We start from the raw sequence: 27,596 nt of genomic DNA on the forward strand, positions 1-27,596 counted from the left end.
GAGATTTGGGGTGAGCTCTTTATTAGGTGGTTATTGCTGTACTACAGGGGTCAGACGAGGTCTGCCGCATAAGCAGTGTCAGCCCCAGGAAGGTGATCTTTCCCTGGTGATCACAGTAGGCAGGTTTCTTCACAAAAGCCCGAGAGGCTGTGCCCGGTGAGCCCTAAGGTTAGAAGTGGAACTGGAAGGCCTCGGTCACATGCTGCTTCCAGGCCTCCAGGCTGGGCAGCATGGAGGAAATGCTCATGACGTGCCAGGTCTGCCCGTCGGACACCACCGAGGTCTGGTAGGACAGCAGCTGCACGCCTGCCTCTGCCAGGAGCCCTGGGAAGAGAAGAAACCCCTGGTTGGCATGGAGAGTGGGGAAAGGAGTAGCGAGAGGCTGGGCGTCTTAGTTTCCTCGGATCAAAGCTGCAGTGGGGGGTGATGGTCTCAGAGTCAAAGAACTGAGAGGGGGAACAACAGGGCATCTGCCCAGCTTCCTTCCCCAACACCCTGACCATCAGGCAAGGCCGGGGAGGGAAGATGAGCCACAAAACTAGAGGAATCCCTAACTTGCTGGCTGCCAGCTTTATCTAGACCAACAGTGAGAAAAAAGGGGAAAGTTCCTCCGGGCAGCTGGCAAGGATGTGAAATCACGCCCTCTGTGGACACTGCCAAACTGGGAAGTGCTCCAAAACTCCCAGGGCACCAGGCGACTGGGGTAGGTCAAGATGCCCATGACACTGCTGGAGGTGTGTGACAGGCTTTGCTGCAGTTGGGACAAGGAAACCAGGAGGAAACCTAAATGCAATGGCGCTGACCTCGTTCCTGGGAGCTGGCCCCACAGGCAGGTCCCCAAGCAGGTCCACTATGTGTGCGTAACAGGACAAGCAGCCCCGTTAACAGGGGCGCTGGGGGCCAACCCATGACACACTGCTCTGTGACCTCAGATAAGGCACCTCCCTCTAAACTCCCTATCTCCTCCCCAGTGTTCTGGAAGCTGGCACGACAGACTTTCTGTCTGCTGTAGTGCCAGAGATGCCCTGAGGCTGGAGAGGAGCTGAAGGAGGCAAAGGACTATGGAACCCAATCCCAGGATACACACAGACACACACACTCACGCCCCCAACGCTTGCCCCAAGGGCACTGGCCAACCAAACAGGCCCCTCCTCACCAATCATGGTAGGCAGCATTTCAGGGTCAGAGGGCTGAGCCCGGAACAGGAGCAGGGGCAGCCCTCTGCGAAGAGGCACTTCCGGTCTGAAGACTGCTCCATTGAGCGCCTGTAGCACAGGTGTGGTGCCCTGGACCAAGCCCACCGCCTGGTAGGGGGCACCTGCCAGGGCCACGGTCAGGAGGCCGTCCCCGTAGGCCTGCTCCCCTGGCACAGCAAGGTGGTGGGAGGTGGTTACCTGCAGAGAGAAGGCAGGGGGCAGTTACACCTCCCGGCTCCCACACACCCACCACCCACCCTCTCCCCCGGCCCCATGACGGGTTTCTAGGGCTTCGGCCTGGCAGGAGAGGATGGTCAGCAGTTCAGGGCCAGGGGAGCAGGCCAAGGGGCTAAGCCTTATACCTCTGAACATGAGCTCTCTGGGATGGTCAATGCCTCCAGCAAGGGAAGGAGAGGTGTGCCAGGTACAGGTAAAGGCTTAGAGGGGAGGGTTGGGAACCAGGGAGGAGGAAGGCAGGGCTGAGAAGGGCTTGGATTCATAGGCCTGCCCGGGAGGTACATGCAGCCTGGCTCCTGCTCACTGCTTCCTGCACAGAAGCAGTGGCCTGATCAGGACATAGGAATGGGAGTGTGTGGGGGTTGTGGGGGGAGTAATGTGGGCGCTCTACTGCCCACTGCTTCTGCCAGCTCCCGCTGGCTGAGAAACACACTTTGATCACAAAGGGAACCAGAGGGAAAAATGCCAAAAGGAAAGCCACAGGGGCAGCAGAGGCTAAGGGGATGTGTTGCGTGCTCCCAGAGTTTACAAGCAAAGCGAGACACGGCTCCGTGGTGAAAGGAACAGTGGATGGAGTTGGAGAATGAGCATGCTGGGCTGACTCCCAGCTTCCGGCCAGAGGCAGCCTGGCTTCCTCAGTTTCCTTGGCTGTAAAATGGGGGTGCTGCCACCGCTTCCCATTCACAGAACACTTATACGCAAAGCACTTTCACACGTTACTGGTTCCCTCATAGCAACGCTCGGTGGCAGGCAGTACCCCACTTTGCCGATGAAGACATTATGGCTACCTCTCACAGGGAGACAGTGTCTATGGCAGGACGTGCCTCCAGGGCTCCCCACTCACTAAGCAGGGCTGTCAGCATGCTCTGAAAATGTAGGGGGAGAAGGGCAGTGCCAAGGGGGAGGGCAGGGCAGGTGGGCACGCACGGTGAGGCCAGCCTCTTTCATCAGCAGCTTGGCGTTCACCAAATTCACATCTGCCTGATTGGAAGCATCTTTCAGGAGGCCGACGCTGACAGCAGGGCTCAGGCAGCTCCCGGCATTCTTCAGGGATGTTCCTGCGACCGAAAGAAGCCACCAGAAGAACATGTTTATTGAGCCACGTTGGAGGGGCAGGAGACCACTGTCATCTAGCTTTGGGCCACAGGCTCCTCACTGCCCTGGGGTCCCCAAGCCTGGGCAGTTCTGCTTTACTCTGGGGGGCAGAGAGCCAGCTGGAGAAAGACACTATGGGGAGTCAAGAGCAGGACACCAGGACACTAAACAAGTCTACGAAACGCCTCTCCAAAACCCAGCGCAAGTCTCCTGGCCCCGCACACCTGCCCTGGCCTGGCCACCCTGGCCTGCCTATCATTCTCCAAGCGGATACTTGGAAATTTTCTACTCCCACCCCTACTTGGCACCCACACCCTTGCTGGCCTCAGGAAATGGAAGCAGAAAAGGGCAATGGAAACAGCTGTGGCCCAGCTGCCTGCCTCGTTTCCTCTGGGGCCTGGGTACCCAGGCCAGTGGCGATGCCCTGGCTCAGCCCTTGCCCAGTACTAGCAATGCTCAGGGTCTACCCGTCCCTCCCCGAATGTCTCCCCAAGTGAGTAGATGCCCAACAGTCAATGAGCCGACAAGCCTCTGCCGGGCTTAGGGGACTGGAGCTGTCCCTGACCTCTCCAGCGTATCTGCCAGGGGCTGGACCCCCTGCAAAGGGCCAGAGCCTGCAGTCACTGAGGGGCAGGCAGAGGGCGCTGTTCTTGGAATTCCCACTCCTTGGCTGAACAAACACCCCCAAAGCCATCCATCTTGGGCCTTCTTATTATGTCACAGAGCACCAAATGTCCCCCTCACCTCGTCTGGAACACCCACCCAGACTCTTCATACATGAAGAACCCACGCCTCGGAGAAGGGAAACCCACACAGGAGATAAGAGACAGGGTCAAAACCAGAATCAAAGGTCCTGTCACTTAACCCAGGACACTAATCCTAGCCCCTCTTTGTAAAACTCTTGTCTCTTGTGGAGGTCCCTCTTGCACCCAAAACCTATAAATCTTAAAAATACTGCACAAACGTGATTTGTGAAAGTTAAGTATATTTCCCAAGAACTTTTTGTCCCTACTCGACAGTGCCTGAGTCACACTCAGAGAGAATGTGACCAATGGAGTCACAAGAGCAAAGCCACCTCGGAGTCCCCTACTCTCTGTGACCTGCAGCAGACAGACACAGTGGAGTACAGAGTCCATGCTCCTCTTCTCCCTCCCTCAGCAGTGTCCCCAGCTCACCCTGTGTTACCACCTGGATGGTCCCTTTGGGGGACCCTGCCCAGGCTCGCATGAGTGTCCCCAGAGCTTCTGCCAGACCAATCCAAGGCTTGGTTTGTGGAGAGAAGGCACTGGTAAGGGCCTGGGCGTTTACCTGCAGAGACAGGAGAAACAGGGCTGAGGTCAGGAAGAGGGGGAACACGGCACACCTGTCCAAGCAAGGTCTTGCAGCGAGCCAGGAGGTGGGACAAGAGAAATCAGCTGCTGGCAGCAGAGCCCAAGAGCCGCACGACAGCTGGCTGGGCTGAGTCTGCCGCATGTGGAAGAAAAGTGCACAACAAAGAAACCCCCAGAAGCAGGAACCCCATGTTTCAGGTCCTCTGGGCTCATTGCAGGTCTTGGTCCTTTCTAGAAGACAGGCAGGTGGGAGGGCCCCAGGAGGTCAGGTGCCTTTGGGCACCAATCTGATCCCAGTGTTAGTCTGTGTCTAAGGTTGGAACAGAATTGAACTGAAGATGACACAGAAGAATTAGGGAGACAGGTATTTCCTGTGGGTCAGAAAATATCCTTATTTTCAAATGCACAACACCCTAAGACCACCAGCTGCTTTGGGTAGAGTTAAATGTACCCAAGTTTAACTATTTTGACCAAGAGATTGTCTCTCTTAAGTAAGAAGGGAACATTTTGTGGTTCCATTTGATGGAGCTGGTGCTAAGGAGTCCCCTGCATAAAAAAGCCTGGAATGCCACCGGTACCTAATGACAACGTGACTAACTCCCAAAGGGCTGGCTGTGGAAGGGCTGAAAGGGAGAAGCCACGCCCAGACTGCCGGCAACGGTCACAGCCCAAACCTCAATCTGGATCCCAACCAGCATCACGTGGGAGAATGACCCTGCTCAGAGGCCTTCATCGTGCAAAAGGAGTGAGAAAGTGTGCTCCGTCCCGAGAAGCCAGACACGCAGAGAGGAGAGGCACACAGGTGGACAGGCCCAGTGTCCCGTGGCCACCACCACGCTCTCTGGGCCGGCCTGCCCCGCCACACCTGTGATGGCTGGTCCTGAGGGGTCCTCCTGCAAGGCAGTGGCTGGCTCCCGTCTTTCTCAGGATGAAGAAGGCAGGGTGTGGAAAGGAGGGAGGGCGGGTTGGAGAGCTGGACTATCAACGAAGGGCTGACCCAAGCAGCCTGTGTGTCTCCTGTCATACTTCTATCCTCAGCAGTGAACATTCCTGGGCTAAGGGTCATCCCGGAAGGTCAGGGGTCACCTCCAGCCCTGCCCCCACCCTCATTCACTGACTCTAATCTTAGACTATTGATTAAATGTTCAGGGCAGAGCCACGTGGCTGCAGAGATGCTGATGTTCTGGTTTTCTGTCCTCAGAGAACTTACAATTTGGTGAATAAGAAAGATATAAACTCACGAAGCCTTAATAATAAGAGCACATGCTGAAGGGTTAGATGGAGCCGGAAAGGCCAAGCACGTCTTGGTGAAGGGAGTATGCCCTAAGGAGAGCTGTGCCTTCCTTATTCATCTCTGTGGCCCAAAGCGTTATGACACTGTCTGGTACCCACTGGAGCTCGAGGAACATCCACAGGTGGAATGAGACAAGAGTTGAAGTGTAAGTCAGGTTAGACTTGGAGGAGAAACACATGCCTGGAAGGGCCCAGTGAGAAGCAGGGACACTGAGTCATGATTTGGGGAATGGAAGGGGGCAGACTGTCAGGACGGTGAGTCCCAGGGCGTAAGCTGAACACGATAAAAGGGGTGCTCAGAACTACGAGGAGTGTCCTAAAGGGCTTTCTCCACAGGCCAATCCCCAGCCTGCCCCCACTCAGTGTCCAGCCGGCACCCCCGGACACACTGCTTCCTTCTCAAGGCATGTGGGGAACAAAGGAGCCTTTCTCTAGATACTGGCCCTGGGAAGAACCACAATCTCTTCACAAGGCTACAATACATCAGGGGTAAGCTGGGCTCCCTGGTGTCAGGCCTGGGCTATCAAGGCTGCCGACAAGGTAACTCCTGCCATCCCACCCAGAGGCCAGCTCAAATGGAGCCTCTTATGTTCAGCTCCCAGGGCTGAATCTGGTCACCGCACCACCACTCATCCCCACTGTCACCAGTGCCATCACCAAGATGCCTCCTCCCACTCCGCTCTCTAACCTCTGGGCCCCACTTCACATGGTGATACTTACAACCCCCACTAGTGATTTCCCCTTCACCATGTCCACGAACTGGACTGCGATTTCCTCCCCACAGCGGCTCTGGGCCTCCCTGGTGCTGGCACCCAGGTGGGGGCAGCTGATGACGTTCTCGTGGTCCACCAGGGCTCGGTCGTGTGGTGGCTCCTGCCAGAAAGAGAAACATCTCAGTTGGCTGCCATGGTCTGCCCCAGGGTGTGAGGGAAGTTGGAGGGGAGGATGGCAGGACAGATGTCACCTTCTACTTCTATTTTGTCAGGGTGATCATTGGACTCAGTCACCGGCTTCCTCACGAATGTCCAGAGCTATGGACCAGGTCGTAACCTCAGCTCCATGACGTACTACCCGTGCGCTTTTGGTGTCTTGGATTAATAGTAGCTACCTCGTAACCATCATGGAGATTACACACCAGTTACGTAAGTGGTTCTCACCCAATAGTAGCTATTGTTGGTGTTAGTGTTTTTCTCCCCCCACTGCACCCTTACAGCACTTACTGTCATGCTCTTTGCAGACACCCCACAGTGGTTCTCACCACAATAGGGGGCCCACCTGGCTGCCTCTACCTCCCACCCCAGTATCCCTCCCTTCTATCCCTTCTGCTCACTGAGCACCAAGTACTGCCCTTGGGAATGTTACTTAGGCCTCTTCTCTTCTGGTCATCCTCCCCACGGCTCTGTTGGCTCCCAATGGATTGGGGCCACGTAGCTCTGTGAGTCCTGCCACCATCAGTACTAAGTGCTCTGAGGAGGCCGAGGAGAGCAGGGGAAGGTGCTGTCCGGGGAGGGATGGCAACACAGGAAGGGACAGCCACACCCCGCCTTCAGGGATCTTACGATCTAGTTGAGAAAGGTGGCCAGAAGCACAAACCCAACGTACTGTACACCCTGGGCAGGGAATGGACAGTGAGTGCTACAGGAGCTCAGAGAGGGCTGGGGACTTGCCAAGGTCACACAGCTCAAATGTAACCAGCAACCCCCCACCCCTTCCAAAGTCCATGCTCTTTCCCCTGGATCTCTGACATTTTAGAGAGGCCGACAGGACTCAAGTGGAAATGCACCCTTCATTACTCCATCTGGTGTGAGGGCAGGGTGTGGGAAGTGAGTGAGGGAGACCTAGGGAGAGCAGCCCACCCTGGGGACCAAGGGAAAGCTTCTAACCACTATCCTCGGGCTTCTTTCCCTCCCCGTAGGGGCGGAAGGGTAAAGAAAGCCAATAGACACTGCGTGGAATCGGCAGTGGGATCCACTTCATCAGAGACCGTATGGATACATTAGACCCTCTCTCCTTGCCCCAAATCCTCAACCTCAGAACTGATTTGCTGCAGTCTTCTCTGAAGTTATCGACATGGCAGGAGGCGAGGAGCCTGAGACCAGGCATTGGGTCCCATTTAAAACTTGAGTTTTGCAGAAGACAACATGGCTGCCTCTGGACGAAGCTCTGCAAAGGCTCCTTAGACCAAAGGTGTTATTTTTGGCATACGTTTGATGATTTCTCCCATGTACCATGGACCTAGAGGCCGTGACCCGACACCGCCGCCCTGACCTCCTCCGCAACCTGCTTCTCCCTTCCTTCCCCCCCGTGGGCGCCAGGCACTTACTTCTGTGAACACGTCCAACGCGGCTCCACCGCACTGACCAGACTGCAGGGCTCGGAGCAGGGCCCCTTCGTCCACAATCCCTCCCCGGGCACAGTTCACCACGCGCACCCCCTTCTTGCACTGGGCGAAGGTGCTATCGTTCAGCAAGCCTGGAAGGGAGGAAAGAGTTTTCTCGTGGTGATAGTGCCAGCGTCCCGGGTGCTCAGCTCCGGCTCGACTCTTCCTCCCTGGTCCAGCTCTTCCCCACGGGCCTCCTTCCTGCGGGACAACAGCCTCTCTGGTCCCACCTCCCCCTGCTCAGATGCTCTGGGGCAGGGGCAGATTTGAGCCAGACTCAGTTGAGAAACATCCTAGGAGTCCGAGATATTACTGCTTCAGGTGAGTCCCCAAACCACAAATGCCTACAGTGGCCCTAGCCAGTAGCCAGGGGACGTCGCCCCAGCTCACCGAGACACCCGCACATTCCCAGAGGGCTCAGCCCACCCCCATCTGACGCAGTGTGTCAAACAAAGCATCACAGTGTTGATGCTGGCAGACCTGGTGGGGCCCTCCCCAGAGCCGGCCACCAGCGTCGTGGAAGCCCCAGGATAGGGACCCACTCTTATCTGGCCTGTAGCTTCTATGGCCAACCCACAAGGTAGGGACACACCTACCTGTCGTGGAGGGCAGGAGAGGAGTGTGCACAGTGATGAAATCACACAGAGGCCAGATCTCCTCCAGGGGCAGCTGCTGGACACCGAAGGAGGCTGAAACCTCCGTCGAAATGATGGGATCATACCCTACAGTCTGGTCATAAGGTAGGAGGAAATATCATTATTAATTATTAGTATTGGTACTGCTAATAATGGCGACCATTATTGAGCCCTTACTATATATATACCAAGCACTACGCTGAGCCTTTTGCAGATACCAGTTTACTTCTCACAGCAATACGATGGGGTTGGTGCTATTCTCCTTTTTACTTTACAGCTGAAGGCAGCGGGGCTTACACACTAAGAGGGGCCAGGGCCAGAGCTGAAAAGGAGGCTTGTCTACCTCCAACCTCTTATCCACAAATGCTAGAGTGGCTCATGCGTGGTTCAATAAGGTGGCGCTCAGAAGCCCTTAGAGAGTAGGGAGCCCACATGAGGGAGGATGATTATGTGGGGAGCAGTAACACGGTCGTGGGGTACAACCAGGAAAGGGAGAGAGGCTGGTTGCAGCTGGAGGACCTACAGGGCCAGAAAACCGGCAGGTGCACTGAATAATTCAACAGAGTGAGGAAGAAGGGAGGGAGGGAGCAGTGGGGGTGCCGAGCAGCACTAGGAATGCAACAAGGATTCCTCATCGGGAAAGGGGGTGAAATACCCACACTGACACCTTTCTTGAAGTTTCTTCTAATAAGGCCTAAAAGGCACCCAGTGTTGGAAGGCATAATGTGCTGACTCATCACAGGGAGGTACAAATGACTAACGATAGATCCTTTCAACAAGGCAGGGTTGACTGGAACGAGGAATGAGGACTACAAGAGGAGGAAAGGGAGACATCAAGGCACTGTGGATGGGAAAGAACCCAGGAAGAACCTTGGTCTGGGGAGGAGGTGGGCCCCCAAAGCAGAGGGGCCTCCCTGAAGCTACTGAGAAGGAAGGTTGACTCCTGGGAGATGGGGGCAGGCAGTAAACTCAGGGGTGTGAACTTCATCAACCTCATGAAATTGGCCAAAGACCATCACATATTGGTGACAGGAAGAAGGAAAGTTGGAGAAGACAAAGCTCAGAGGAAGGAAGACAGGATACGTAGTCATAGCTAATAATGGCAAACATTTATTTAGCATTTACTTTGTATCAGGTGCTTTCATCTAACTCATATCCGATGGGTCAGGTACTGTTATTGCCCCATTTTATGGATGAGGAAATTAAGGCAGAGAGGTTAACTGGTTTAGCCAAGGTCAAACAACTGACGAGGCGTAGAGCTGGGGCACAAACAGTATTCTGACTGCAGAGTCTGCACTCCTAATGACCAACCTGAGCAAACAGGGGCAGAATGAGATGAAAACATCTCCTTCTCCTACATCAGAAATAGCCTCGGGTGCCAATCACGCATCTCTCAGCAAGGGCAATGCTCTAAAGGTCACCAAGCCAGCACAAGCCTCTTGGAAGGATCTGTAACCAGGTATGACGTATCTACCTCTTGCAAAGACCTACCCAGGAGGCTTTCCCAGAGCTCCCCACATCAGCAACATTGGCCGGGGGTAAAGAGGTGTTGGAAGCATAAGAATCTTCAAATGCATTCATGTCCTCAAGAAGGCTGGACAGCCAACTGACCCAGGCAGGTCTGCAGGACCCAAGAAAGAGCCTCTGAGACAGGATACCTGTGTCCTGCCTAGTCGCTGTCAAGCTGTGTGTCAGTGCCCTCCAGACATGGGTCCTCCTACGTGAAGGAGCTGAGTGGATGATTTCAGTTACCCCCGGCTCCAACTTTTAATACACTATTCTTTGAAAAGCAAGTTTCCTTAACCCTGAGTGGAGATGTTCAGAGCTGCCCAGGATTAAACAAACAGAAATAACAGAAAGCATAATACTTCAACACTGGGTGGCGGAATTAATCTTCTTTATGCTTTCTGATGCTTTTTAACTCTCCCCCCCATCATGAATTTCTTCTGAAATTAGGGAAATTAGAAAAGAATGGCAAAGAAGATTGCTGTATCCAAGTCAGCACTTCTGGAGAAGAAAGTGAAAATGATCGTGAATAAGGAGCAGCTTTTGGATCACATTATTCCTCGCCCGCCTTGTAGAGCAAGGAAGGCCAAGTGGGCCCCACCCAACCATCGGGGGAGGTTTTGGGGAAAGATGTGCCTTCCCCATGTCCTTTAGGATCACCTGCTCGTGCCCACATGGCAATCCCCTCAGATATAAGCTACTCGTTTCTCGTGGGGAGAGTAAAATGTCCAGCGCAGGAGAGAGGGCTCTGCCCTTGCTCTCACAAGTCTTCTTTGTCTGCTGGCTCTGAGCCTGGCTGGAACAATGGCCCTGTTCATCTCTAATCCAGATGTACTTTTCTCACGGGGAGTAGGAGAGGAAGGGGACCCCAACAGAGGTCACAAAGCCAAGCCTGATGGGAGTGATTTCACAGAACTCTGTCGCCCCTGGAAATGCCCAGAAACCGCGGGGGCTGCCTGAAGGAAAGGTCCCGCAGGCCGAGCCTGGCCCCGTGCCCCCACAGAAGGCAGCTGGGCTAAAGGGGAGTGGATGGGGAGAGGAGATAACCATCTTCCACAGCCGTCAACAGGCCCGGACTCAGCTTTCTGTCAGAGAGAGGCAGTATCTCGTTCATCTGCAGGCAATCGCAGGGAAAGAATTTGACCAAGAAAACCCATTCTCATTTTTCACCACAGACACTCAGGGCAGACAAGAGCTGAACCCAGCTAGGAGTCAGAAGACCATGTTGTGGGGAGTTGGTAGGGTGACATCAGGCCCAGGAGACCAATGCCTGAGTAGGGTCCTGACGTGTCCTGGAGGAAATGGTCACATGGCCTAATGCACAGAAGTTGGAACATCATCCAAAGACTAGTCATTCCTTCAGGAGTCAAGGGAAGATGCACAAAGGGCTTCCCCATCTCAACCTGAGCCCCAGGACAGATCCTGACATTGGGGCAACAAAGGAACCCCAGGGCGACCTCCTAGCGGGTGTCACAGAAGGCAACCTTTGGAGGCTGATCATGCCTGCTGCAGGTCCCCTGGCTCGGCAGTGGGTGTAGGAGAGCAAGGCCACCTTCGAGACAAAGGGACTCCAACGAACAACCCCGACAGCCACACCCTCTCTACCCCACAGCCAAATTGTGGGGCTTAGCATTGGAACTTCCCCCCGACTCCCACAATGAAATCTTAAACAGAAGCTCAACATCAAACCAGACCAGTTCAAAGCAGCAGAAGTGAAGTCCCAGAGCCCCACCAACTGTGTCTTCCTGCGCTCCCTCTCCCCATGTCCCTAAGGCACACCTTTCTAGAACCTGAGGCTCTGGGAAGAATTTGAAATTCACTGCTCTAGGGCTGTAGGAATTCCAGTTACCAGATTGAAACAGGAAGGCTTTTGTCCTGAGCAAGGCTGAACACAGTGAGATGACGGCAGAGCTGTTCAGCTCGCACGGATGAGGAACGAGAAAGCTGCGGTGGTGTGGGGCAAAGGGCACCAGATTAGAACTCCAGGAGACCCACAGTCTGAGCTGGGCCCAATTATCTTGATAACTGGACTAGTCCAATTATCTTGAGCATTCCTGAGCCTCAGTTTCCTTATCTGCAACTGGGATAATGGTACTGACCCCACAGGGTCCCTGGAATGCAGTATCTCATACTGCAGACCTCAGGAAACATTAGCTTGACCCGAAAGAATCAGTGACAACTGGTGCCTCGGGTTCAATGTCCACCCTCGGGGCTAAGCCAAATTCATCACAACACCTGCCACAAAGCAACTGTTAAAGAGATGCTGGTCTGCTCCTCACCGAAAACCTTGGTAAGAAAAATGCAGGGCTCAGCTCCTGGATGACATGGGTCTGTGAACGTATCATAAGGGACATGACAGCACAAATGAGTTGAGTCTCTGAAGTTATTCCTGTTATCAGCAACGCTACTGAAAAAAAGTTTCAGACAGAAGACATTATAGAGCGTACCAGGTGGCTCAGAGCAGGTCAGCAGCTGCTCAATGGTGGCACATGAAGTCCCCATCTAGGCCTGTACCAGCTGGGAGTGGCGGCATCCAAGTAGGTGGGCTCTCCCACCACCAACCCCAACACACACACAGGGGACGATAAAAATACGGCCACTGCTAGCCACACTGCACTTTTGTCACCCAAAGGCCTTCTCCCCTAGAAAAGCTTTTTATAAGGACCGCTACACCCAACGCTTGTCCAGTTGCTTTTGGGGCCCATATGTAAGGGCACTGAGATATATTGTAGCTAAATTTCCTGTTAGGGTGCCCAACCATTTTAGCCTTTAGTGTCTTTTAGGACCTGATTCTGCCCCTCTCCTTGCGTCCTGTCATCCACAAATGACACATCATCGAGGCTGTTGATGAAAAATGGGGGTAAAGGCAGAGGCCTGCACCATCCTGTACAATCTCCCTCCAGACTGAACCGGATCCATCCTTCAACCAGTTAGAACACTAACCCCTTAGCACCAAGCTCACAGTCCCCATGGTAACCCCAGGGGCATCACGAAAGACTCGAGCAAGGTCTTGCTAAAGCCCACATTTGCAAACAATCTACATGTCCATCGTGAAGGGAATGGCCAAATAAAGAACAATTTATCCACGCAACAAAATTCTACACACCAGTTTAAACTGAAGGCAAATCTCTAAGTGCACAATGTTCCATTCTCTCCAGAGATCGTTTGCATTCTATGCAAATGTACAGAAGTCTGAGATACCACACGCCAGACTGATTACCTGAGGAGAGGAGGGCTGGGATGACAATCAAGGAGACCCTTACCTGTACTTCAGTTTTTATGAGAATGCCTAGGTTTTACATGATTAAAATACCATTTTAAATACTCCAGGTATGTGACACCTTGGAATTTCCAGGCTCTACGAGTTTCATAACAGTTTCCAAAGAGGGAACACAAAGGAAATTTAAAACAACTTGTGTTGAGTCAACACTGATCACTGTTTCCTATCTGGAAGCTGATAAACCATCTCTTTCACCATTTGTTCAAGGATCTTCCTTTCTTGCCTTTTAGGAAATCTTGCTCTCCACAATGGCTCCAGCATTAACCAAGATTTAAGGAATGCAGGTTGATAAGCTCTCTGCCTTGTGACAGAATTCACCTGGACCCAACATGTGTTAGGGAGCTCAAAGTGTGCAGCTGAGTGTGAATAAAAGCCAACTGGGTCATTCGGAACGGCCAGAGCCAGTAGCTCCCTGGAGAGGTTGAAGTGGGAGGGACAACTCAAGACAGATTTCAGGGGTTTACAAACAGCATTATCCCAGAAGCAAGACAACCCAGAATGACCCTCCAGAGACACCTGGACAGAAACTCCCAAATGAAGCACACAGATCCTCGGTGCCATGCTGGGAATGAAACATGCGGGCACGTTGGGTGGGGTGTGCTCAGAAACAATACCCTTCCTGAGCAGGCTCTAGACATCTCTTTGAATCAAACACATGTCTGAGGGGTGTCAGTCACTTCACTGCTGATGCTCAAGGTCCTACATGCCCCCCGGCCTCTGGGAAACAGCCCGGGGCAGTGCTCAGCCACTGAGGGTGCCAGATGGACAGACAGCCTTACCAATCACTTTAGTTATTCAGGAAGTGAGGTGGGGCTTTTTGACTGGGTTAAGTCACTGCCAACGTCTCAAGTTCTTCCCTTGACAATGACTGTCCCTGAGTTAGAAGAGTCCTATGTGCTGTGCGGAAGGGGTGTGCGAACGTAATAGAATGGCCGCTGGGCCTGGAACCTGCACCCAAGTCACTGTGTCATCGGTGACACGAACACTCACCTGTTTGACTCTGTGTGCTCTGCGTTTTCCTTAACCCTGACCCCTGCTTTTAGATGACTGGAATTCCCGTGAGCTAAACCTTTATACTTTAAGCCCTCACAAAAGAGAAGGGAGGAGAAAGTGCTCTTCGGGACTTGTCACACTTCGCCAGCCCTGCACCGAAGGATGAGGCTTTGGTTTTTCCATGATCGGTGAGTTCTGCTGGGCCACACCTACCGCTTTCAGGGACCTAGAAAAATATACCTTCCCTTTCCCAGTGCTAAAGCTCAGGAAAGATGTCTGGCTGAATTAAATATAAACCCGGTGGGGAACGGAGGCAGGAGAGAGGGGAAGATTCCCAGTGTGGTATAATGGGATACCCACCTGCCTTCTTGTCTACCATCCATTTGCTGTAAGCCCTTCGCAAAAAAATGTACACACCCCAGAGGTCAAAATAAAATGAAGGGCTCAACTAGAAGGTCCCTTCTAACTCTATGAAGGTGGGACGGATACACAGAAAGGGAGGGAGCAAGGGAGAAATGGAAAACTCTGTAAGTACATTTTTCAGAGACCTAAAATAATCTGATTTTCAAAACTATTTTCTTTGATAGTTCAAGCTTCCCTGGCGGCAGTTTGAACCCACAATCCCCTCAACAGCCACAGTAAACACGGGGACCTCCATCAACACCCCCAGTTGCCTCGTCACTCCAACCTATCCGAGCACCCCTGCGGATTCCCCACTCGTGGCTGAGTGCCTCCCCGCTTTGAGAGGTCTCCTGGGGGTGGCATTGCTATGGGTGCCAACCGTCCCTCAACCAGAAGCCTACAGCTTCCAGGATAGCATGAGGCAGGGCCTTGGGGAGGGGGGAGATTTCTGAGAAACGTGTGGGGTCTTCCAGTTGCCATCGGCAATACCATCGTATCACAGTGTACAGACAAGCACCTTTCAATCTCTTCTGAACAGTGGAGAGCAGCTAGAAGATGGACGGACAGTGGCTCTACTTTAATTGCTATAACTTTGCTCCTGTTTTCTGAATTACCACAGGTGACAGAAACAGCATAACAAGGAGCCCTTGTAGTCTGGGAGGGAGGAAAGGCCGGCAGGATACAGGACGCCTCTCTGCCCAGGGTTATCACTCAGCCCAAAGCTGAAAGACCTCCACCAAGTATTCCCAGATTTTGAGTTCAGGTGTCCACCTCAGCAGGCCAACACTGCCTACTTCCCTGGCTTTACCACCTATAAAGTCAGGGGCTCTAAAAGGGGGCGTGGGGGTCAGACCCTCCTAGGACAAAGCCTTCAGCTTCTCTCAAGCAAAGCTGCCTCTTCCCAAATTGCCACAGGAGGCCCCACATCAAAGGGGCCCACCGATCTCTCACCTTCATCCCAAACGACTGCATCCGGGTGGCCACCTCTCTCCCAATTCTGCCCAGGCCAAGAATTCCCAGGGTCTTTCCACTCAGCTCTGTTCCCATGAACTGCAACCAAACAGGCAAAAACGCCTAAGTCAGCACCAAGAGTGGAGCTCAGGCACCGAGCCAGGCGGGTGAGGCAAGCCAGACACTCACCTTCTTCCGCTCCCATTTGCCCCCCTTCATCGAAGCCGTTGCCTGGGGAATCTGCCTGCAAGGACAAACGCAGGTTCAGAGGGCCCACGCAGACCCCTGCCAGCCCAGGAAGGAGGTGTGACATGGTGTGCACAGCCACCACCTCTGACCATCATTCTCCCGGGAACCAAGCTCAGCCTGGGCCTAGGGGCTCAGGTTCAGAAACACTGAGGGGAGAGGTTGTGTAGCAGAGGAAGACACTTGGCAAGACCTGACTGGGACCCCTGGGGCCTCTTTCTGTCTCAGCTAGGTGTCCGGGAAGAGGTTCCTATTTCACCCCAGCCTCTGGGGCATCAATCTGAGTGACTGTGGGCACATAAAAAGCAACAGCCAATCCTCCAGAGTCTGTGGGGGTGATAAAATGGGGTGCTGAGGGACTCAGCATCAATGGCTCCTGAAGTTCAAGGATTTTCATTTTCCCCTTCCATCCAGGACCACAACCTGCAACATCTTCTACAATATCAGGAGACAGCGGGTTACTTGGTCTTCTTGGAGAATTTCTTAAGCCCCGACAGTCTCAGGCTAGATTGGGGTGGATGGGTACCACAGTCCACACACATAGAACTTCTGCTCCACCTCCTGTCGCAACACCAAACACAGACACACACACCCCCCCCCCCCACAGCCTATCTCCTCCTTGGTAACATGGAGGCCTGAGTGTCTGCATTTTCTGGAAGGGACAAAGGAAGTTGGGGCAACATTAGAGGTTGGACGGTAAGGTATGTCACACGGGACATGGTCATCCAGGCTTCTCTGGGAGCCAAGAAACAATGTTTAGGATGTTGAAGGGGCACCTCCTCTATTTTAGACATCTTCTAGGAAATGTTAACACAGCAGCTCATGTAAGGCTCACAACAACTGCACAGCGGGAGGCACTGTGGGGGGTACACACCCCGCCCAGCATCACCCAGCGGGAAACAGCTGAATGACTCAAAGCCAGGAAGACACCCACCCAGTCAGGCTCCTAAATATTTAAATAAAGGCTTTCCTGTCAGCCACCAAACACAGCGTTTGTGTGTGTGTGTGTGTGTGTGTGTGTGTGTGTGTGTGAGATTCCAAAATTTGGTTGCTGTATTCTGTATTTCCACTTCACTGACTTCTTATTTGAGACATTTTTTGGTGTCTACCCGCTATGAGGACTTCCGCCTGAGGGGGGAAATCTAGTCTATAATCACGGACTCATGGGTAAACTCAGCAAAGCTTCAGGAACAAGCTTCAGGAGAAGAAACTCTAGGTCACTGCCTGGCCCATCAGGCCTCAGTTCAGGAAGCTGACAAAACGCCTCTGACCTAGTGAGACAGAGCCCTCACCTGCCTCTTCTCAGTTCTGTCACCTCATCTCTACCCACCTGACTCCATGGTGCTTACGTAAGATGTACATGGAGCACGAGAAATCCCCAGACCCTCCCTCTAGCTGCGGGTTGTAGAACCGCTCCTGGGTCAATACTTTAGGGTCCTCACCAGGGCAGGCTGGGGGGACCCCATGTGGGCTAGGGGCCTCATGAGAATTAAATGGTAGCTGTCCTGATTTACAGGAGAAGGAAAAGGTAAAAGCGGGCAAAACAGGAAAATCTGCATTTCTTGCATTCCCCTCTCTTTCTTTCCCTGTCACTGTTCTTAGCAGTCTGCATGTCGCCAGCCTGAAGTATTTCTATGTGTCTCTGGGTCACTTTGCTCGGGGAGTCGTCATAATTGACATATCAGAGGGACTGGCTCCGCGGAGAAGTCCGGGACTTACCTGGCCAGACAAATGATCATCCCACAGGTGAGCTCCGCAGCACTGAGGCTGTTCCCATTGGGGGTGCTAAAGAGCAGAGAAAAGAGGGGACATCAGTGGGTCCTGACCCGGTATCCTCTCTCCTGTCCCCACAGAAAGGCTTGGGTGCATGCTGAGCTCTCGCCCCTGCTCTAGGAGCTTACCTACTCTGCATACAAGCCCCACGTCACTGTCCTGGGTTTCTCTCATGTACCCCTGCCCACATCCCAGCGCTAGAAGAGAACACTGGCTTTTTGTTTTCTGTGCAGCAACCACCATTAGAGAAACACCTGGCCTCTCTACCCAAACTCCCTTCTTCCGAGGACTGGGGGAGACGTGTGTGGCTCAGTCCTTTCCTCTCCTCTCATTTCTGCATCCACCTGCCTAGAGGAAGAAGCAAAAATCCCCTGAGGGTTTTCCAGGAATCCTTATACCCCAGGAGTAAGGAGAGCCTTCTGTATAGGATTGTGGGGCTGGAAATGACTGCCTGGAAATGACTGCCATTAAAGGTTATTTTGGAGAACAAAGGAGTGCCTCAGCTCAAGAAAGATCTTCTGAAGGATTTTGAGCTCAGTGTGTCTTCGGATGGACCTCGACTCTGGAATAGTAACACTGACCCCTCATTACTAGCCTTTGTTAACGTGAGGACAGCATCTTTTGTCCTAGAAGCAAAATAGTGAGGAGACTTAAGACCATGTGATGTGAAGACCTGACTTAAGAAGCTGGGAATGTTTAGAAAAGGGAAGCAAAATAAAGTTGTCTTCTGTAAGCGACTGGAAAAAAAAAAAAATCCCCCGGGGTTCCATCATCCATCTTAAAGCTGTGCCCGTGATGGATGAGCAGAGGTCAGCCCATTGCCCGCCCTCCTTCACCAAGTTGTCCTACCTGGCTTCTATTATTATAGTAACAAAGCCACTAATTTTATCTCCACCTGTTTGACTTCTCCTCCTAGCCCTCAACAAGTTCTGAACTGAGAAAAGCTTCCTTACACCTTAATACACACAGCAGTGCTGACTATGCCCATTTTACAGGAAGGAGAAGAGAGATGGCAACGTATGAAACTAAAAAAAAGTTGGATTTTTTTGCTTTTTGTGGTGTTTTTTTTTCTGTTTTGAAAGAATTTATTAACATACATGTTTACCCTTCTTCTTCCCCTACTGGGTCTTTTCATCTCTGGGAATGAAGGAATGAAGGTTACAAGGAGAAAAAGAGATTCTATTAAAAAGAAAAAGTCACACAAAAAGAATTCTCACAGTCTGTCTTTCCACAAGACCAGCTGGCTTCCTGGGTCCCCAGTGAACAGGGTGGATGGGGACGCTAGAAGAGGTGCAGGGTCTGCGGGCAGCTGCCTCTGGTGCAGGGTGAGAATGTCGGATGGGTTACCAGTTAACATTTCTAGTTGGATATGGCCCTCAGTCAGATGATGGGTCAATTAACCCCTCCCCTATAGGCGGAAGTGGAGGGAAAGGACTTGAAGACAGTGAGGGTCCCCAGGGAAGAGAAAAGGCTTGAGGACCTAGAAGTGGACTGGGGCTCGTCTTGCCTCACCAGCTAAGTGCCACACAGGAGCCAGAAAGGAGGGTCACCACACACTGGCATGCTCACAAGACCTTTGCCCTCGGTTTCTGCAAAAATAGCTCTAATGGAGGCCCTTTCCTTCTTGGCCCTAGAGTGTGAAAGAGAACCTGGGTCCCCGGCTCCAGAGGGCTGCAGGGAAGTAAGGAACAGAAAGAATGTAGAGCCAAAGGTCTTGCATCTGTGCAAGAGAGAGAGTAGAAAAAGCACAGCTACCGATACCTGACCCCAGAGGGAACACTGGAGGGGGAGGGGCAGAGCTCGAGCAGAGCAAGCACATACATTCACTACCATCCTTCTGACTCCCAAACCAGGCTGCAGCCCTACACACATCTGTGGGGTAGGTTTGGGAAGCATTTTGAGATTACGAAGAGTCTCAATGTCAAAATGCTCGGGAAACACTACAAAACCCCCATCCCCCACCCCCGCCCCCACAACTTACTTCATGACCAGCACGCCCTTCCTCGTGGCGGCCTCCAGGTCCACATTGTCCACACCTGTGCCAGCCCTGCCCACCACCTGGAGCTTCTCTGCTGCGTTGATGACATCAGCAGTCACCTTGGTGGCCGAGCGGACGATAAGGCCTTGACAGTCCTGAGGCAGAAAAAGAAACATCTGGGTCCACAGAGTTCCTCTGGAAAACCTTCTAGAGCTTCTTTGAGCAAAGTGGGACTCCTACATGCTGCGTGACTTTGGATATATTCAAGGGAAGGTAGGCAACGGGATTTGTGTACTGTTTACACACCTGAGAGGCTCCACCATCACTCAGGCCTGGGTTCAAATCCACGCTCCATCCCTGACAAGCTATGAGCTGGGCTACAGCCTCCTCCACTGGGTGAGCGGAGGCAATGACATAGGACAGGTAGAGCACCTGCTCGAAGGACATCACCTCCTCCAGGAATACCAAGTGACTCAAGAGAAGAAGCGGGATGGAATTCTACGCTAGAAGGCCCCCAGGCCTGGCCCACGGAAGGTGGGCAATAAAAGCTGATGAGCTGAACGAACAAATAATAGTGAACAAAAGATAAAACTACTGAAAGAAAAAAATTTCCTAAAATAGAGACCAAAGGAAGTGGGGTAGGGGAGAACAATTAAACTGGTGTCGAGTTGCTCTGACACCCAGGCGATATTACACTCAAAACATATGTGTGAAAAATACGACCTTCTGGATTCATCATACGGCTAAGCTAGAGACCCCATGACAGTCTTCTTTAGGCTCATCCAGAATCCCAGGGTGCCTTCCGAGAATAAGAATGTAACAGGATACTGTAGCCCAAACACACAATGAGAAGCCTCAAGAAACGGAGTAGGTGAACAAGCACACACTCTGTCTCAAACTGGCTGTCCCAGGTAGGTGAGGACACAGCAAGTGTCATCACACAAGCTGCAAGCTAGGTATCAGGGCTGTGGTTCTAGTTCCAGGTCTGCCAGTGGCAAATCATGTAACTCCTGGTCTCCATCTATAAAATAAGCGCATTGGGACACATGGCCCCTCGGGTCGCTCCCAAGTCTGATCTGATTCCTGTGAGTGTAAGTCTCTGTATTTTCCTCGGTGGAACTCTCAGCTGGATCTCACAAGACCTTTCTCTCTTGCCTCCCCATCGTATGGGTACTGGAGAGAGAAAGCTCAGTGGGCAGCTGGCTCCCAGGCGAGGGCTCCACCGTATTTACTGTGCCCAGAGCCCAGGAACAAGTTTGGAGAAGTTACACAGAGCGAGAGAGCAGAGAACTGCTTTTCTCCACCGAGGGGAGAAGAGTAATGAAGCTTAGCCTGCAGCAGAACATTTAAATTTGAAGAGCCTGTAATGACTGTTCAATAGAGTTGACAGGTGCTGTGCCTGATAGCAGGAGGCCCAATGCAGGTCCCCTCACAGCCACTCCAAGCCCCTTTATCTTATGTCTGTGTTGCTGAAATAGAATCTCAAAATATGAGGTTCAAAGAAACATTTAGAAGCATCTGGCCCACCTCATTTCACAGAGGAGACACTGAAGCCCAACAAAATGAAGGCCGCCCATTTCTCCTCCTCCCCTTTTCATTTCTTCCTTCCATCCACAGGGTGCCTGCCTCGTATGTACGTATCTGGCATTATGCTAGACTCTGTCAACACAAGGTAAATTACAGCCCTACCCCTCAAGGAGCGCACAGTGACAGATACACCAAAACTCACCATCACATGTGTATGGTGTGACCTCCGCATGTACAAGGCATGGGAAGGTTAGAAGAACCAGACAGGAGCCACCCCGTCTGGGCAGACTGCCAATACCAGGTGGGACCTTAGAGGTACTCTGAAAGCTTCCCGTACAGCAGCCTAGATGAACACCAGCGAATGTGTGGGCAGAAAGGGGACACTGCTGTCTGTCCCACATTCAAGTCCATTGCTCTGGCTCCCAAGCAAAGGATCCCCGCACTGCCTGGCCACAGGCTACCAATTTGTCAAGGCACAAGAAGCTTCTCTTGCATGAAAACTTGCCAACAACCCTGGATCCCATCATTGCCTCCCCCTATTTTCGTATCATCCATTTCACATGTAGTTATCCTCTCACCTGCAGTTTGCTTTCTTCATCCCTACTTTACGTACCGAAAGCAAAGATTATCTTAATAGTTGACATTCCATAGAATACTCTGTTGAATAAATGAACCCAGTGATTTGAGAGGCCCAAGGCAACCTATACTCACCATGCTCCCCACCCCACCCCACCATCCTTCCCCAAATATTCAAACATGTGACATGATTGAAAATCCAGCATCAGAAATCTCTTCTCTTGACTGTGACAAAGAGGCTTAAGATCTACCTATGCGAGGACTCAAAAACTATTTTTCTGAGTCTCCAGAATTGTTAGAAATAAATTTCCGTTCTTTATGGAGGGGGCTAGGGGAGAGAAAGATTGATTTCTGAAAAGGGAGGACAAGTTGGGAGGGAGCCAGGAGAAAAATGTTTAGAAAACTGGCAAATCTATCAACACAACCAAATAGGCACTAGACAAACAGACCCATGTATGTATGGGAATTTAGAAAATAATTAAGGTAGAATTCAAACTGATGGGGGAAAAGGAAAATCTATGCAGTAAATGGTATTAGGAAAACTTAGGAAAAAAATATTGAACTGTTTCACTACAGATTTTTAAAAATCCAGATGAATTAAAGATTTGTTTACATACATTTAAATTTAAAATCATTTTAAATTTCATAAATAAATGTAAATAATTTTTTAAATTAGAAGAAAATGTAAGGGATATTTTTATGATCTTGGGATGGGAAAGTTTCATCAGCAAGGTACAAGTCCCAGAAACCAAAAGAAAATACTGACCAATTTGATTACATCTGAAATTTAAACTTCTAAAGATCCCATAAACAGTTAAAGGCAAGTGACAGGCTTGATCTGGAAGAAACTCCTTGCAATATATATAACAGAACGAAGATTCATCACCAGAAATGATCAAGACTTCCTACAAACCGATTTTTTAAATGATAAAGAACACAGTAAAAAAATTTATATATATGCAAAGATATAAGTAGGCAATTCACATAACTAACAAAGTGACCAGTAATTTATAAAAACACTAGACGTCAGAGAAATGTGAATTTTAAAACGTGGTCTTTTCAGGTATCACACCAGCAAAACGAAACCTGGTAATACTCAGTGCTGGAGGCCATGTAAGGAAATCAAAGTGTAAATGGCACAACCTTTTGCAGGGCCATTCAGCTGTGTGTGAGTACATTTTTAAGGCCTGTTCCTTCACTACCAGCAATGGCACCTTAGGTTCTGGTAAAACAGTGAGGAAATGAAACCTCCTTTGAAGTGGTCAGCCCAGGACCAAGCGTCAAAGTTCAACTGACAAGAAAGGAGCAGCGACCACCCAACGACTCACAATCTTATCCCCTTGCCTCTCTCCTATCAAGTTCTGGGCCCACATCTCAGACCCAGGCCTGCTCCCTACACTACACTCTACCCCATCATTCCTTTTGACCCCAGGGGTCTGGCCTACTTCACTATTCCCTCCAAAGCTGCCACCACCCTTCCCAAACCTTGGGGATCTGCTTCCCACAGAACAGACTGCCTGTGAGGGAGAAACCAGGCTCCCCGGCAGTCTACCCCATCTTGCAGGCCCTGAGGACAAGCTCAGAAACAGCCCTAGTTTTTCTTTAATCATCACAACCTCTCTATGGAAGTATCACCCTTCGGCAGATTTGCCCGCAGGCTCTCTCTACTATCCCCTCAAGGATGGTGTCCCTCAAGCCAGCTTTCTTGGAAGCCAGAAGTCTGAAGAGTCTCCAGTCAGACCAGTATAGACGTGCATTCATTCAGAGCTTGCCTGTCCCAAGAGAACACTCTGCCTTTGGAGACTCCCTCCCAGCAGACCCTGGTCCCACCGCACGGGGCCAGAATTCACTAGCTTCCAAGGCCTCTTATACCTTTCACTATTTCTGCTTCATTCAATTATACCATCAATTGACTCATTCAATAAGCAAGTATTTATTGACAGATGTTATCTCCCGCTGATCCCTCAAAACCAGGCACTCTCAGGCATCACCCCTTTCTCAGGCCACCTGTCATCTCTCTAAAATTTGCCTCCATGCCTGCTCCTCTCTATTTATGCAAATTACCGCCCTCTGCAAATCCGCCATACAGTTCGCCATACGGTTCGCTGTGATTCTCTTTTTTCTCCAGCATCCCAAGGTCCCCGTTGGCACTCCCAGGGCAGAATGGACCTCTCTCAACACTGTACCCATTCTGCTGTCAACTACTCTCTGATTGAGTGTCAGTGTGTGGAAGCAGGCTGAACAAGCGCTCCCTCCTCCGTCCTATCCCTCAGCCGGAAAATTGCAGGCCACTGTTGTGCTGGATTTATGGCTGTTCCCGACAAACTATGCTGACTCAGCAATGGAAATCCATTCACGTTCCTCAAGTTCACACATGCTTCCCTTACCAAAGAGGACGGGCTTGACCTTGGGCGTGATTCTAGCATTGCTCGTGCCTCTGACTTAAATCATAGAGGAAGTCAAAGAAACTTTCCAACTATAGTAGGTGCTGTTTTACACACTAATCCTGTGTAATCCTGATTAAGTAGGTGGTTATTTCACTTTTGCAGACTAAATCCTAGTATACAAGCTGAAAGTTGCTCTTTTAATAGAGCCTTTCAAAAGATGGACTCTGGCATGGAAATTGATTCCCCTCTTTATTTATCTTTCTTAAAATTCTGAGATAAAGATGTAAATAAATTGGTCTAGTGGAGTCTGACCAGCACTGCTATTTAATGAAACAGAATATGGACATTATTTCATGAAACTTGAGTGTGTGTCCACATATGTATGTGTATACTGGGTTACGGTGTAAAATGAATTTCTGATTGTGGCTCATGGTCCAAGTTCAAAAGCCATGGACCCGTGGTAAGATTGAGATGTTCCTGCATATTAGATTTAAGATGAGACACATGCTGATAAAAGAGGGGGTACACAGTCTAAGTAAAAGTTTTGTGAGTTCCAAACAAGATGCTTTATTATTCCAAGCTGACCATTTTCCAAACATTTTAACAAAGACCCACGGTAAGAAACACATGATTAAATTGTGATTTTAAATTCACATACCACCCCTGACCTCCCCTACCCGGCCACAAATTCCATGCCACAATGTTTGGCCTTACTATCTGCACAGCTCTGTTATTTCTTATTTTGTTATTATTATTACTATTTTGATGCTAATCACGACCCATTAAACCGACTTCATTACCCAGTCAGTAATGGGCTAGCTGTGACTTGCTTCAAGTCTGAAAAGGACCGTTCTGGGGAGTGAGAGAGAGCAAACTGTGCCTGCTCAGAATACCAAGCAGTGGGAATGGAGGCCAGGCCTGGTTCAGGCAGTGCGCTGGAGTTTCCTTCAGTACTAAAATGATTTCAGTCGTGGAGGGCAGGACCATTAACCCCGACGCCTCTCCTTGCAGCATAAAAAGGCACGGTGAGGAATTGAGGACCCTCCAGTGGGTGTCCAAGGACACTAAATGGAACTCTGAAGCGAATGTTTTACAAACACGCCAAGGCTGGGCGCTCCCAAATAGCTCAACGATGCCTGGCAGTCAGTAGCCAAGAAACAGCCCTCCTCTCCTGACAGTTCGCAGCGCCTTTAAAGGGTCTCCAAGTTTCAGCTCCCAACGCCCAGCACCCACCCAGCCGAATTCCCAACTTCACTGAACCCCTCCACTACCGGCACCTCCCCACTACTGGCGAGGCCTCCCATTGTTCTCCATTCCGCACTTACCCCCTTCCTGGCCCCGCCCCCCGGAGGTATAGCATTTCTAATTTCCATAAGAAAGCTGGAAGTGAAGGCCACCCTTTCCAACCTCATGTTCCGGTGGAGATGGGGGTCAGGAGCTGCGCTGCAGGCCAGTCCACTGCCTTCTGGCCCCTGCCCATAGAGCCACGGCCATTGATGCCGTCCATACAAAAGATGAGTATGACTAGTGAGGCGCCTGCCCCCTTGCCGTCCTACCGTGCTCCTAGGATCAGTCCTGAGCCCTTGCATCCTACCTCGTCCAGGCTGATCGCCCCGCTTCTCTCCACTTCTGCAGCAGCCCAGCAGGCAGAGGCTAGGCTGCCGGGTGGTCTCTTTCAGCACTTAGGAACTGTGTTACCTGGTCACCCGTCTCAGTTGGCGTTTGGCCAGGCTCCCGAACTAGCCTACAAGTGTCTTGAAGGCAGGAACCCGTCGGAAACTTCTCTGAATACAGGACAAGGCTAGATACCCGGATATGGCATATGGGAGAGGAGGGGGGTGGGGAGGAGGGTCCCTGGGGAACCACCGCCGCCGATATGAAATACCAAGGCAGACAGGGGGGCCCAGGCAGTAGTGAGGACCATGCGGTTGCGGCACAACGAAAGTAACAGCAGCTGCCTGTTTTTCGATTAAAGGGCCCTCGGAGCAGGGGAGGGTGGAGGGGGTGGATCCGCGCGGAGGCTGGTTGAGGTTGTTCAGAGGCTACACTGCGGGGTGTGGGAGTTGGGGGTTGGGGTAGAGACATGCGGTGGTGGGTGCAGTACCGAAGTAAGAACGGCAGGAGCTGGAGTGGAGAGTTCACAAAATAAATGACACAGATTGGACGAGGCCACCAAACCTTGCAGAACCCTTACACACAAGGCAAAGAAAGATGAGAAGTAGATCGCGCTAATTATATATCACAACTAACCAAGATGCATTCCTGAGAAAGGTTTGCTAAGAAATCAATTTGCTGGGGGAGCCCTGGGATCGGATTCTAGTCCACTCTGGTCATTTCTGACCAGCGATGAGGCCAAAAGTAAGGCCATCAGCCCGGGCCGCGGGCCAAGGCTAAGTGTGGGCCCCATCGGCGGCGGCCTCGTGCGCTGCCCCGGGATCTCGGGCGCCCCCCACCCGCCCCTCTTTCCTCTGAACTCCCAGGAGGCCGAGGGGCGGTGAAAACTCGCAGCAGTCTTGCATCAGACGAAAGGCGGGTACATCTGCTGCCTACCCTGCAGCTTCTCTAGCAGCCACGAGACAGGCTGGGACTGTGCCAACGCCCCCCAGGGAAGGCAAGACTCGGCCGTTCAAGCCAGGGCTTGGTCCGGGGGAGAATCGCGGGTCCCTGGCTTCCCATAGGAAACCCACTTCGGCGCCCCTCCCCCGGTGCCCCGTGCTGTGCTGCCGGAGCCGCTGCGCGCGAAGGCGCTGGGGAGCCGCGCTGGCATGCCGCGGGCAGACTGCAGGACCCGGAGAAGCCTACACATTGCACGGCTCGCGGGTGGCAAGCCAACGTGAAACGCGCGGTTGCAAACTGAACGGAAAGTTTGCATCTTGCAGCCCGCCGCCGTTTGTTCCTTCCTCCTTCTCCCCCCTCCCCTCCGGCCCCAAATCTGGAGGCCCCGGGACCGACTGATACCGGGGGTGGGGGTGGGGCGCGCCAGCCGCGGCGCGGCCAGCCTGTTTCCGCGGAAGATGCCACCCAGCGCTTGTCTTTCTCCCGCTGGCCTTACCTGCAGCTCGGCTATTAGCTCTTCTTTGCTCAGGTTCTGCTTCTCCACCACCTGCAGCCCTCCATCTTGCAGGATCTTCCGGCAGCAAGGGTCCAGGCTATCGCTGATGAGCACTTTCCGTAGATTTGCAAAGGCCATTGCTGGAGTCGGCCTCGGAATGAGAAGCTCTTCCTGGGCAGAAATACCTACGCTGAAAAGCTGCTGTTCCGGCGCTGGAGCTCGCGTAACTGGGCAGGATTCGCGATCTCCCGCTCCCCCTTTATCTCCCCCCCTTGCTCCTACCATCTCCTTTTGATTGGACAGAAATGCTCCAACTCTCGGTGACTCCGCCTCCTTCTCGAGGTTCAGAGCCTTGAGTTCCCCGCCCACTTTATTCTTCTCCAGGAATGAATTTCTCAATCTCAGCCAAAACCCTTCCCTACCCCTGGTGAACACCGAGAAGCACAATTTATGCTGACGAGCTGATTTATATCTGAAATACACTGAAAACGATTCGTTCTCACCGTGAGAGAAATGTCTCATCTTCTTTCCTCCTAAGGACTCTTTCATTACCTCCTGAACGAGCCTTGATAGAACACACCCGTTATATACAAAGCATTGGCTGGATGCTGAAGGGGGCTCCAACATCAAAAACGACGTGGCTACTTCCCTCTGATGGCCTAACATCTGAGGGTACCAAAGACACAGACGCGGAAAGGTAAATAATGAAAAGCAGTAGAAAACTGTTTCTGAACCTTCACAAAACAATGATTAATTCC

General features: G+C 51.8%; 1 protein-coding gene across 1 annotated transcript; it reads right to left on the minus strand.

Annotated features, from left to right (window-relative positions):
• PHGDH (phosphoglycerate dehydrogenase) lies at positions 1-27,595 on the minus strand. The gene is made up of 12 exons (XM_081025738.1): positions 26,839-27,595; positions 19,300-19,451; positions 17,265-17,330; positions 15,489-15,543; positions 15,300-15,398; positions 8,129-8,261; positions 7,476-7,624; positions 5,873-6,025; positions 3,704-3,836; positions 2,361-2,491; positions 1,157-1,394; positions 1-324 (listed from the first exon to the last, which is right to left on the minus strand). The coding sequence occupies exons 1-12, from the start codon at positions 27,502-27,504 to the stop codon at positions 170-172; spliced, it is 2,130 nt and encodes a 709-aa protein (XP_080881864.1). The 5' UTR covers positions 27,505-27,595; the 3' UTR covers positions 1-169.
• Position 27,596: the final 1 nt, after the last annotated feature.

This window comes from Rhinolophus hipposideros (genome assembly GCF_964194185.1).
Source record: "Rhinolophus hipposideros genome assembly, chromosome: 19".
NCBI lineage: Eukaryota > Metazoa > Chordata > Mammalia > Chiroptera > Rhinolophidae > Rhinolophus > Rhinolophus hipposideros.